Genomic DNA, 13,152 nt, shown 5'->3' with positions numbered 1-13,152 from the left:
TACCAACACATCCCCTCTTACAAACAAACATGTCCTTACCAACACATCCCCTCTTACAAACAACATGTCCATACCAACACATCCCCTCTTACAAAAAACATGTCCACACCAACACATCCCCTCTTACAAACAACATGTCCACACCAACACATCCCCTCTTACAAACAACATGTCCACACCAACACATCCCCTCTTACAAACAACATGTCCACACCAACACATCCCCTTCTTACAAACAACATGTCCACACCAACACATCCCCTCTTACAAAAAAACATGTCCACACCAACACATCCCCTCTTACAAACAACATGTCCATACCAACACATCCCCTCTTACAAACAACATGTCCTTACCAACACATCCCCTCTTACAAACAACATGTCCTTACCAACACATCCCCTCTTACAAACAACATGTCCACACCAACACATCTCTTCGTACCACCCCAAGCACACCTCTGATTAATTAGCCGACAGGTCCCATTGATTAACATGTCGGTGTTGCTGGTTGACATTTCCCAGACTGCTTTCTGTTGACTTGCATAACCCCAGGCTCTTTGAAGTACACCACTATCAATTAATATGCAAATGAGCTAGGTTGGTAAAGTGCTTACTGCAGGAGGTAAAGTGATGCCTCAACACTTCTCAGTTGAGAGTCAGAATGTCACTACCGCTGTCTGAATAACTAGCTGGGAGGATAATACCAGCCTGTTTTGATCCCTCTGTCTGGATGACATGCGGACATCACACACACACAAACACACACACACACACACACACACACACACACACACACACACACACAAACACACACACACACGGTGTCACCCTGAACGTTTGTCCGTCCCCGGAGACCCACACTCACCTAAGCACCTGGGTTGACAGCCGTCCTCAGCGCTTACTCAGCCTGTCATCGCGGTTACGGGTTCTGCAGTGTCATGGAAACACAATGGGTCATTCGTCCTCGGGCCCCCTCAATGCTCCGAGTCACCAATTATAAATAAACACACACAGACACTGAGTAGACAGATCACCAATTAGCTGATTCAGGATATAGCCTCTTACCCTTTAAACACACACACACACACACACACACACACACACACACACACACACACACACAACTCTGCTGAGGGGGCCATTCTCGCATGGGGGATAACGAGAACAAAAATTTGAATAAACAACAACGGTAACACTTGTCGTCACCCACTTGTCACGTCATAACCATGTCCTAGCACGTCATAACCACGTCATAACCACGTCATAACTATGTCCTAGCACGTCATAACCACGTCATAACCACGTCATAACCATGTCCTAGCACGTCATAACCACGTCATAACCATGTCATAACCATGTCCTAGCACGTCATAACCACGTCATAACACATCATAACATGTCATAACCATGTCCTAGCACATCAACATGTCATAACAGCTGACATAACTGTCATGACCCATATACACCTGTTCTGACATCTATTGCTTTATTTTATGGCTGGTTATGACACCTACATCAGAGTGTCAAAACCCACATTTATTCAAATTAGTTTTTCCCTGCCAAGAAGTTTACCTTTCGGTTGAACGTTTGTTACTTAAATCCTTTGTTGTTGCTTTAATTAATTCTTTATAGTCATGTTTTTTTTTTAAATCATATTTGAAATAACTTGAAGAAATACACTTTATGACGCATTATGACCATCCTGTGTCACTTTACTTGGACTAAGAAAATACACTTTATGAAGCATTATGACCATCCTGTGTCACTTTACTTGGACTAAGAAAATACACTTTATGACATTGTGATGAAGCATTATGACATCATAATCATATCAGCCAGATAGTCCTATCACGTACATGCCCTTATATCAGTCATCAGTCACAAAGAGGGTGTCTTGTCCTGCTCTTGAAATCTGCTCCTGCATTCATCCCAGTCATCAGCAACAGAGCTTTGGGGTAGGTGCATGTCTGACATCAACGTGTGCACAATTACAATGATAATTGAATATGGTCAATTTCAGAAAATGTTATATAACATAAACATACAGTTGACACATGTAGGCTACGGTGTAATGGAATGTTTGGCCTTGTGTGGTAGGTTTTACACTCTTATGTAGGTGTCATAACCAGCCATAAAATAACGCAACAGGTCTGAATATATGTGTTATGACCGCGTTATGATCGCGTTATGACCACGTCATGACCGCGTTATGACCGCGTTATGACCGCGTTATGACCGTGTTATGAAATCAGATCAAATTTTGTTGGTCACATATGCATGTTTAGCAGATGTCATTAGTGGAATGCTTGTTTGGTTATGACCGTGTATAGAGTGTTATGACATACTATGACATGGTTATGACATGGTTATGACATACTATGACATGGTTGTGACTGTGTTATGACATACTATGACATGGTTATGACCGTGTATAAAGTGTTATGATGCTGGGTGTCAAGTAAAGTGTTACCACCACAACAACAAACAATAAATAACAAAAGGGAACAAAGGAGATGACAGGGGAACATAAAAAGGATTAGCTAATTGACATTTTACAGGCAGAGTGTGTGTGTTCCTGTGCATGCATGTCTATGTGTGTGTGTGTATATTTATATCTCTGTGTATCTCTGGGGTGCAAAGTGGTGTTCTTCTGAAGTTCAGAAACAGTGGCTGTTTCATGATTAGACATGAGGGTTTATCATACCCCCAAACCACGAGCCGAGAGACAGAGAGAGACAAGAGACTCAAGAGAGACAGAGAGAGACAGAGACAGAGACAGAGACAGAGAGAGAGAGAGAGAGAGAGAGAGAGAGAGAGAGAGAGAGAGAGAGAGAGAGAGAGAGAGAGAGAGAGAGAGAGAGAGAGAGAGAGAGGACATTTGGAAAAGAGGGAGAGAGAGGTGGCGAGAGAGAGGAAGGGAGAGATGAGAGAGGGATAGATGGATGCCGCATGACTTCTCACAGTCAGAGAACACACTCCAACTGAACTCGTGTTATTTTTGATGATGCTCATTTTACACTCGTCGCCCATCCTGTCCCTGAGATGACACACTGGGTCTGACAGTAAAACCGACTCTGTGTGTGTATGTCAGCTGTAACAAAAACATGATTTGAAAGCTCTCTGTATGTAGGGCAGCTTAGTCAATATACAGTGCCTTGCGAAAGTATTCGGCCCCCTTGAACTTTGCGAACTTTTGCCACATTTCAGGCTTCAAACATAAAGATATAAAACTGTATTTTTTTGTGAAGAATCAACAACAAGTGGGACACAATCATGAAGTGGAACGACATTTATTGGATATTTCAAACTTTTTTAACAAATCAAAAACTGAAAAATTGGGCGTGCAAAATTATTCAGCCCCTTTACTTTCAGTGCAGCAAACTCTCTCCAGAAGTTCAGTGAGGATCTCTGAATGTTCCAATGTTGACCTAAATGACTAATGATGATAAATACAATCCACCTGTGTGTAATCAAGTCTCCGTATAAATGCACCTGCACTGTGATAGTCTCAGAGGTCCGTTAAAAGCGCAGAGAGCATCATGAAGAACAAGGAACACACCAGGCAGGTCCGAGATACTGTTGTGAAGAAGTTTAAAGCCGGATTTGGATACAAAAAGATTTCCCAAGCTTTAAACATCCCAAGGAGCACTGTGCAAGCGATAATATTGAAATGGAAGGAGTATCAGACCACTGCAAATCTACCAAGACCTGGCCGTCCCTCTAAACTTTCAGCTCATACAAGGAGAAGACTGATCAGAGATGCAGCCAAGAGGCCCATGATCACTCTGGATGAACTGCAGAGATCTACAGCTGAGGTGGGAGACTCTGTCCATAGGACAACAATCAGTCGTATATTGCACAAATCTGGCCTTTATGGAAGAGTGGCAAGAAGAAAGCCATTTCTTAAAGATATCCATAAAAAGTGTCGTTTAAAGTTTGCCACAAGCCACCTGGGAGACACACCAAACATGTGGAAGAAGGTGCTCTGGTCAGATGAAACCAAAATTGAACTTTTTGGCAACAATGCAAAATGTTATGTTTGGCGTAAAAGCAACACAGCTCATCACCCTGAACACACCATCCCCACTGTCAAACATGGTGGTGGCAGCATCATGGTTTGGGCCTGCTTTTCTTCAGCAGGGACAGGGAAGATGGTTAAAATTAATGGGAAGATGGATGGAGCCAAATACAGGACCATTCTGGAAGAAAACCTGATGAAAAGGTCTGCAAAAGACCTGAGACTGGGACGGAGATTTGTCTTCCAACAAGACAATGATCCAAAACATAAAGCAAAATCTACAATGGAATGGTTCAATAATAAACATATCCAGGTGTTAGAATGGCCAAGTCAAAGTCCAGACCTGAATCCAATCGAGAATCTGTGGAAAGAACTGAAAACTGCTGTTCACAAATGCTCTCCATCCAACCTCACTGAGCTCGAGCTGTTTTGCAAGGAGGAATGGGAAAAAATGTCAGTCTCTCGATGTGCAAAACTGATAGAGACATACCCCAAGCGACTTACAGCTGTAATCACAGCAAAAGGTGGCGCTACAAAGTATTAACTTAAGGGGGCTGAATAACTTTGCACGCCCAATTTTTCAGTTTTTGATTTGTTAAAAAAGTTTGAAATATCCAATAAATGTCGTTCCACTTCATGATTGTGTCCCACTTGTTGTTGATTCTTCACAAAAAAATACAGTTTTATATCTTTATGTTTGAAGCCTGAAATGTGGCAAAAGGTCGCAAAGTTCAAGGGGGCCGAATACTTTCGCAAGGCACTGTATCTAGCTGGTTATCCACTGTTTATCTTCCTCCTCTCCCTCTCTCCTCACCTTCATCCTCTTTCTATCTCTCTCTCTCCTCACCCCTCTCCTTTTCACTTTACTCACCTGTTTCTACTCATAAAACACCTCATCTTACACCTGTACTTCCTGTTACCTGCAGTGCGTTTCCTGGGCTCTCTGGAGGCGTTGTTGTCGTGCAGCACCAGCCCCCAGAGTAGCATGGTGATTGGCTGGAGGGAGAAAGAGGGCGAGCCCCTCAGAGTCACCGCCTTCCACACGGAGAAAGGAACCAATGACCTGGACCATCACTCTGGGATGAATTTGATAGGCACTCACAAGTCCTACCAAGTTACAACATCTATCCTTACTTCTCATTGGTTGTATCCAATGCAGGCACTAAACATCCTTCTCTCTGATTGGTTGCAGCCACCGCAGGTATAGACAACAAGGTGCTGCTGTGGAACCCCTATGTGATCTCTAAACCAGTGGGTGTTCTCCGAGGTCACATGAGCAGTGTTACAGCCGTACGCTTCATAGTGGACAAGAAACAGCTGATCAGCTTCTCCAAGGACAAGGTGAGAGAGGAGGAGAAGAGACGTGGAGACTGTGTGTAGGATTGGGACGTTGTTATGTGTCAAAGACGTGCATTAGATCAATCAATCAATCAATCAAATGTATTTTATATAGCCCTTCGTACATCAGCTGATATCTCAAAGTGCTGTACAGAAACCCAGCCTAAAACCCCAAACAGCAAGCAATGCAGGTGAAGAAGCACGGTGGCTAGGAAAAACTCCCTAGAAAGGCCAAAACCTAGGAAGAAACCTAGAGAGGAACCAGGCTATGTGGGGTGGCCAGTCCTCTTCTGGCTGTGCCGGTTGGAGATTATAACAAAACATGGTCAAGATGTTCAAATGTTCATAAATGACCAGCATGGTCGAATAATAATAAGGCAGAATAGTTGAAACTGGAGCAGCAGCACAGTCAGGTGGACTGGGGACAGCAAGGAGTCATCATGTCAGGTATTCCTGGGGCATGGTCCTAGGGCTCAGGTCCTCCGAGAGAGAGAAAGAAAGAGAGAATTAGAGAGAGCATATGTGGGATGGCCAGTCCTCTTCTGGCTGTGCCGGGTGGAGATTATAACAGAACATGGCCAAGATGTTCAAATGTTCATAAATGATCAGCATGGTCGAATAATAATAAGGCAGAACAGTTGAAACTGGAGCAGCAGCACAGCCAGGTGGACTGGGGACAGCAAGGAGTCATCATGTCAGGTAGTCCTGGGGCATGGTCCTAGGGCTCAGGTCCTCCGAGAGAGAGAAAGAGAGAAGGAGAGAATTAGAGAACGCACACTTAGATTCACACAGGACACCGAATAGGACAGGAGAAGTACTCCAGATATAACAAACTGACCCTAGCCCCCCGACACATAAACTACTGCAGCATAAATACTGGAGGCTGAGACAGGAGGGGTCAGGAGACACTGTGGCCCACTCCGAGGACACCCCCGGACAGGGCCAAACAGGAAGGATATAACCCCACCCACTTTGCCAAAGCACAGCCCCCACACCACTAGAGGGATATCTTCAACCACCAACATACCATCCTGAGACAAGGCTGAGTATAGCCCACAAAGACCTCCGCCACGGCACAACTTAAGGGGGGGGGGGGGGGGGGCGCCAACCCAGACAGGATGACCACATCAGTGACTCAACCCACTCAGGTGACGCACCCCCTCCAGGGACGGCATGAGAGAGCCCCAGTAAAGCCAGTGACTCAGCTCCTGTAATAGGGTTAGAGGCAGAGAATCCCAGTGGAAAGAGGGGAACCGGCCAGGCAGAGACAGCAAGGGTGGTTCGTTGCTCCAGAGCCTTTCCGTTCACCCTCCCACTCCTGGGCCAGACTACACTCAATCATATGACCCACTGAAGAGATGAGTCTTCAGTAGAGACTTAAAGGTTAGATGAAATGTGACTTCCTCTAAATGATGAAGATGAGACATTTCTACATGCGTGTTGAAGACGTTAAGACAACCGTCTCTTCCTTCTCTCAGGTGCTGAGGTTGTGGGATGTGGCTAGTCAGCTGTGTATTCAGCGTATCGCCGGCATCTTCCCCAAGACACAGGAGGAGTGTCACACTCTTCTGTTCCTCAGTGAGGAGCGCTCACGCCTCCTCCTCTCCTTCAACAGTCTGCTCCTCCTCATGGAAGCCAAGAGAGAGGAGGGGAGGAGAGTCACCAGCCATGAGAACTCTGTCACCTGTGTCCTATATAACAGCCTGTTCAGACAGGTACACACACAGGAACACATGCACAGTCACCTACATCTAGACAGGAACCACGATAATGCTTTTTCTCTCCTCACCCCCCCTCTCTCGCTCTCCCCCCGCCCCCCCTTCTCTCCCCCTTTCTCTCTCTGTCTCTCTCCCCCCTCTCTCTCTCCCCCCTCTCTCCCTGTCTCTCTCTCCCCCCTCTCTATCTACCCCTCTCTCTCCCTGTCTCTCTCTCCCCCCTCTCTGTCTACCCCCCTCTCTCTTCCTGTCTCTCTCCCCCCCATCTCTCTCCCCCTCTCTCTCTCCCCCCTCTCTCCCTGTCTCTCTCTCCCCCCTCTCTGTCTACCCCTCTCTCTCCCTGTCTCTCTCTCCCCCCTCTCTGTCTACCCCCCTCTCTCTTCCTGTCTCCCCCCCCCCATCTCTCTCCCTGTCTCTCTCTCCCCCTCTCTCTCTCCCCCCTCTCTCCCTGTCTCTCTCTCCCCCCTCTCTGTCTCCCCCTTCTCTCTCTCTTTCTCTACCCCCCTCTCTGTCTCTCAGGTGATCAGCAGTGACTCTGGCTCCTCAGTGATCTGTTGGCTGGTGGACACAGGTCAGAAGGTCAAGCAGTTCCACCGTTGCCATGGTGATGCTGAGATCTCCACCATGGCGCTGGATGGGACACAGACACGCTTGTTCACCGCCGGCACAGACGGAGTAGTCAAGGTCGCTCGTTACATTAATTGACACAGGCCGTCGTCATAAGCAGGAAATAGATAAACCCTAAGATGTGAATATTGTTCCATTCCAATCTGCAGGGGTCATTGTGTAGAATATGTAGGTGTAACTAATAACCATAGTTACATCCACAGATACATACTGTACATACACACTACCGTTCAAAAGTTTGAGGTCATTTAGACATTTCCTTGTTTTTGAAAGAAAAGCACTTTTTTTTTTGGTCCATTAAAATAACATCAAAATGATCAGAAATACAGTGTAGACATTGTTAATGTAGTAAATGACTGTTGTAGCTGGAAACGGCTGATTTTTAATGTAATATCTAGATAGGTGTACAGAGGCCCATTATCAGCAACCATCACTCCTGTGCTCCAATGGCACGTTGTGTTAGCTATTCCAAATGTATAATTTTAAAGGTTAATTGATCATTAGAAAACTATTTTGCAATTATGTTAGCACAGAGGACAACTGATGCCTCACAAGTCCTCAACTGGCAGCTTCATTACATAGTACCGTACCCGAAAAACACAAGTCTCAATGTCAACAGTGAAGAGGCGACTCCGGGATGCTGGCCTTCTAGGCAGAGTTCCTCTGTCCAGTGTCTGTGTTCTTTTGCCCATCTTAATCTTTTCTTGGCCAGTCTGAGATATGGCTTTTTCTTTGCAACTCTGCCTAGAAGCCCATCATCCAGGAGTCACTTCTTCACTGTTGACGTTGAGACTAGTGTTTTGTGGGTACTATTTAATGAAGCAAACACAGCATGTTAGCTAACACAATGTGCCATTGGAACACAGGAGTGATGGTTGCTGGTAATGGGCCTCTGTATGCCTATGTAGATATTCCATAAAAAATCAGCCGTTTCCAGCTACAATAGTAATTTACAACATTAACAATGTCTACACTGTATTTCTGATCAATTTGATGTTATTTTAATGGACCAAAAAATGCGCTTTTCTTTAAAAAAACAAGGACATTTCTAAGTGACCCCAAACTTTTGAACGGTAGTGTAGATATTACAAATGTTCAATAATACGATCTTCAATAGAAGGGACCTTAAATATATTGTTGTTTTGAAATCAAAGAATTGGGTGAAATAGAATAGATTACAGTAGAATTGTGTTATGAGACTGTTTGTTGATTGAGTCCAGTCAGTGTGACCCCTGACGTGTGGAAGTTTTAGGCGGAGGCTATCTGAAGCAGTGTTGGGCAGAGGCTAGCTGAAGCAGTGTTGGGCGGAGGCAGCTGAAGCAGTGTTGGGCGGAGGCAGCTGAAGCAGTGTTGGGCGGAGGCTATCTGAAGCAGTGTTGGGCGGAGGCTATCTGAAGCAGTGTTGGGCGGAGGCTAGCTGAAGCAGTGTTGGGCGGAGGCAGCTGAAGCAGTGTTGGGCGGAGGCAGCTGAAGCAGTGTTGGGCGGAGGCAGCTGAAGCAGTGTTGGGCGGAGGCTATCTGAAGCAGTGTTGGGCGGAGGCTATCTGAAGCAGTGTTGGGCGGAGGCTATCTGAAGCAGTGTTGGGCGGAGGCAGCTGAAGCAGTGTTGGGCGGAGGCTATCTGAAGCAGTGTTGGGCGGAGGCTATCTGAAGCATTGTTGGGCGGAGGCAGCTGAAGCAGTGTTGGGCGGAGGCAGCTGAAGCAGTGTTGGGCGGAGGCAGCTGAAGCAGTGTTGGGCGGAGGCAGCTGAAGCAGTGTTGGGCGGAGGCAGCTGAAGCAGTGTTGGGCGGAGGCTAGCTGAAGCAGTGTTGGGCGGAGGCAGCTGAAGCAGTGTTGGGCGGAGGCAGCTGAAGCAGTGTTGGGCGGAGGCAGCTGAAGCAGTGTTGGGCGGAGGCTATCTGAAGCAGTGTTGGACGGAGGCAGCTGAAGCAGTGTTGGGCGGAGGCTAGCTGAAGCAGTGTTGGGCGGAGGCAGCTGAAGCAGTGTTGGGCGGAGGCAGCTGAAGCAGTGTTGGGCGGAGGCTATCTGACACTTGACTCTCTGTGAAACGTGTTTCATCTTCTCTGCTAGTATTTCTGTTGTGTCAGGTGTTTTCTGGTCTGCTGACTACCGACTGTGTTTACTTGTGTTTGTGTCCGAACCCCCCGGGGGAGTGTGTGTTTATCTGTCCGTCCATCCGTCCGTCCGTCCGTCCGTCCGTAGGTCTGTCTGTCTGTCTACATTTGAGTTGGTGTCTGTCCTTCTGTTAGTCTAGAGTTGGTGTCTGTCCTGTTAGTCTAGAGTTGGTGTCTGTCCTTCTGTTAGTCTAGAGTTGGTGTCTGTCCTGTTAGTCTAGAGTTGGTCTCTGTCCTTCTGTTAGTTTAGAGTTGGTCTCTGTCCTTCTGTTAGTCTAGAGTTGGTCTCTGTCCTTCTGTTAGTCTAGAGTTGGTGTCTGTCCTTCTGTTAGTCTAGAGTTGGTCTCTGTCCTTCTGTTAGTCTAGAGTTGGTGTCTGTCCTTCTGTTAGTCTAGAGTTGGTGTCTGTCCTTCTGTTAGTCTAGAGTTGGTCTCTGTCCTTCTGTTAGTCTAGAGTTGGTCTCTGTCCTTCTGTTAGTCTAGAGTTGGTCTCTGTCCTTCTGTTAGTCTAGAGTTGGTGTCTGTCCTTCTGTTAGTTTAGAGTTGGTGTCTGTCTCTTTATGTTTGTCAGGGTGTCTGTCTCAGTGGTAAATGTCTCTGTCTCTTTATGTTTGTCAGAGTGTCTGTCTCAGTGGTAAATGTCTCTTTATCTTTGTCAGGGTGTCTGTCTCAGTGGTAAATGTCTCTTTATGTTTGTCAGGGTGTCTGTCTCAGTGGTAAATGTCTCTGTCTCTTTATGTTTGTTAAGGTGTCTGTCTCAGTGGTAAATGTCTCTTTATGTTTGTCAGGGTGTCTATCTCAGTGGTAAATGTCTCTTTATGTTTGTCAGGGTGTCTGTCTCAGTGGTAAATGTCTCTGTCTCTTTATGTTTGTTAAGGTGTCTGTCTCAGTGGTAAATGTCTCTGTCTCTTTATGTTTGTCAGGGTGTCTGTCTGTGGTAAATGTCTCTTTATGTTTGTCAGGGTGTCTGTCTCAATGGTAAATGTCTCTTTATGTTTGTCAGGGTGTCTGTCTCAGTGGTAAATGTCTCTTTATGTTTGTCAGGGTGTCTGTCTCAGTGGTAAATGTCTCTTTATGTTTGTCAGGGTGTCTGTCTCAGTGGTAAATGTCTCTTTATGTTTGTCAGGGTGTCTGTCTCAGTGGTAAATGTCTCTGTCTCTTTATGTTTGTCAGGGTGTCTGTCTCAGTGGTAAATGTCTCTGTCTCTTTATGTTTGTTAAGGTGTCTGTCTCAGTGGTAAATGTCTCTTTATGTTTGTCAGGGTGTCTGTCTCAGTGGTAAATGTCTCTTTATGTTTGTCAGGGTGTCTGTCTCAGTGGTAAATGTCTCTGTCTCTTTATGTTTGTCAGGGTGTCTGTCTCAGTGGTAAATGTCTCTGTCTCTTTATGTTTGTTAAGGTGTCTGTCTCAGTGGTAAATGTCTCTTTATGTTTGTCAGGGTGTCTATCTCAGTGGTAAATGTCTCTTTATGTTTGTCAGGGTGTCTGTCTCAGTGGTAAATGTCTCTTTATGTTTGTCAGGGTGTCTGTCTCAGTGGTAAATGTCTCTGTCTCTTTATGTTTGTTAAGGTGTCTGTCTCAGTGGTAAATGTCTCTGTCTCTTTATGTTTGTCAGGGTGTCTGTCTGTGGTAAATGTCTCTTTATGTTTGTCAGGGTGTCTGTCTCAGTGGTAAATGTCTCTTTATGTTTGTCAGGGTGTCTGTCTCAGTGGTAAATGTCTCTGTCTCTTTATGTTTGTCAGGGTGTCTGTCTCAGTGGTAAATGTCTCTGTCTCTTTATGTTTGTCAGGGTGTCTGTCTCAGTGGTAAATGTCTCTGTCTCTTTATGTTTGTCAGGGTGTCTGTCTCAGTGGTAAATGTCTCTTTATGTTTGTCAGGGTGTCTGTCTCAGTGGTAAATGTCTCTTTATGTTTGTCAGGGTGTCTGTCTCAGTGGTAAATGTCTCTTTATGTTTGTCAGGGTGTCTGTCTCAGTGGTAAATGTCTCTGTCTCTTTATCTTTGTCAGGGTGTCTGTCTCAGTGGTAAATGTCTCTTTATGTTTGTCAGGGTGTCTGTCTCAGTGGTAAATGTATCTTTATCTTTGTCAGGGTGTCTGTCTCAGTGGTAAATGTCTCTGTCTCTTTATGTTTGTCAGGGTGTCTGTCTCAGTGGTAAATGTCTCTTTATGTTTGTCAGGGTGTCTGTCTCAGTGGTAAATGTCTCTTTATCTTTGTCAGGGTGTCTGTCTCAGTGGTAAATGTCTCTTTATCTTTGTCAGGGTGTCTGTCTCAGTGGTAAATGTCTCTGTCTCTTTATGTTTGTCAGGGTGTCTGTCTCAGTGGTAAATGTCTCTGTCTCTTTATGTTTGTCAGGGTGTCTGTCTCAGTGGTAAATGTCTCTTTATCTTTGTCAGAGTGTCTGTCTCAGTGGTAAATGTCTCTTTATCTTTGTCAGAGTGTCTGTCTCAGTGGTAAATGTCTCTGTCTCTTTATGTTTGTCAGGGTGTCTGTCTCAGTGGTAAATGTCTCTTTATGTTTGTCAGGGTGTCTGTCTCAGTGGTAAATGTCTCTGTCTCTTTATCTTTGTCAGGGTGTCTGTCTCAGTGGTAAATGTCTCTTTATGTTTGTCAGGGTGTCTGTCTCAGTGGTAAATGTCTCTGTCTCTTTATGTTTGTCAGAGTGTCTGTCTCAGTGGTAAATGTCTCTTTATGTTTGTCAGGGTGTCTGTCTCAGTGGTAAATGTCTCTTTATGTTTGTCAGGGTGTCTGTCTCAGTGGTAAATGTCTCTTTATGTTTGTCAGGGTGTCTGTCTCAGTGGTAAATGTCTCTTTATCTTTGTCAGGGTGTCTGTCTCAGTGGTAAATGTCTCTTTATCTTTGTCAGGGTGTCTGTCTCAGTGGTAAATGTCTCTTTATGTTTGTCAGGGTGTCTGTCTCAGTGGTAAATGTCTCTGTCTCTTTATGTTTGTCAGGGTGTCTGTCTCAGTGGTAAATGTCTCTTTATGTTTGTCAGGGTGTCTGTCTCAATGGTAAATGTCTCTGTCTCTTTATGTTTGTTAAGGTGTCTGTCTCAGTGGTAAATGTCTCTGTCCCCTTGACTCCTGGTTTTGGATGTTAACCTGGTGGTGTCAATTTGATGGGGTGTCTGTTCTAGGTTCTAGATCTGTATTTCTTGGTTCTAACTCTGTGGTTCTAACTGTGTGGTTCTAGATCTGGGACTTTAACGGGCACTGTCACCACAGGCTGAATGCGGGCCGGGACCAGGCCGTGGACATCTCCCAGGTTCTAGTGCTGAAGAGAACCGTGCTGGTCATGGGCTGGGAGAGGTGTGTCCCTCTAAGACCTAATTTCTGACATTCAAC

At 45.5% G+C, this 13,152-nt stretch overlaps 1 protein-coding gene across 1 annotated transcript in view; it reads left to right on the top strand.

Annotated features, from left to right (window-relative positions):
- The window catches only part of LOC110508001 (WD repeat-containing protein 49), a 41,030-nt gene that overhangs the window by 10,322 nt on the left and 17,556 nt on the right, over window positions 1-13,152 (top strand). The window contains exons 7-11 of the mRNA XM_036964917.1: window positions 4,947-5,114; window positions 5,213-5,361; window positions 6,837-7,073; window positions 7,593-7,757; window positions 13,001-13,116. Coding sequence (XP_036820812.1) covers window positions 4,947-5,114; window positions 5,213-5,361; window positions 6,837-7,073; window positions 7,593-7,757; window positions 13,001-13,116 — 835 coding nt within the window. The remainder of the gene's footprint in view (window positions 1-4,946; window positions 5,115-5,212; window positions 5,362-6,836; window positions 7,074-7,592; window positions 7,758-13,000; window positions 13,117-13,152) is intronic.

Source organism: Oncorhynchus mykiss, chromosome 27 (genome assembly GCF_013265735.2).
Source record: "Oncorhynchus mykiss isolate Arlee chromosome 27, USDA_OmykA_1.1, whole genome shotgun sequence".
In the NCBI taxonomy this organism is placed as follows: domain Eukaryota; kingdom Metazoa; phylum Chordata; class Actinopteri; order Salmoniformes; family Salmonidae; genus Oncorhynchus; species Oncorhynchus mykiss.
This window is presented reverse-complemented; position numbering and strand designations above follow the sequence as displayed.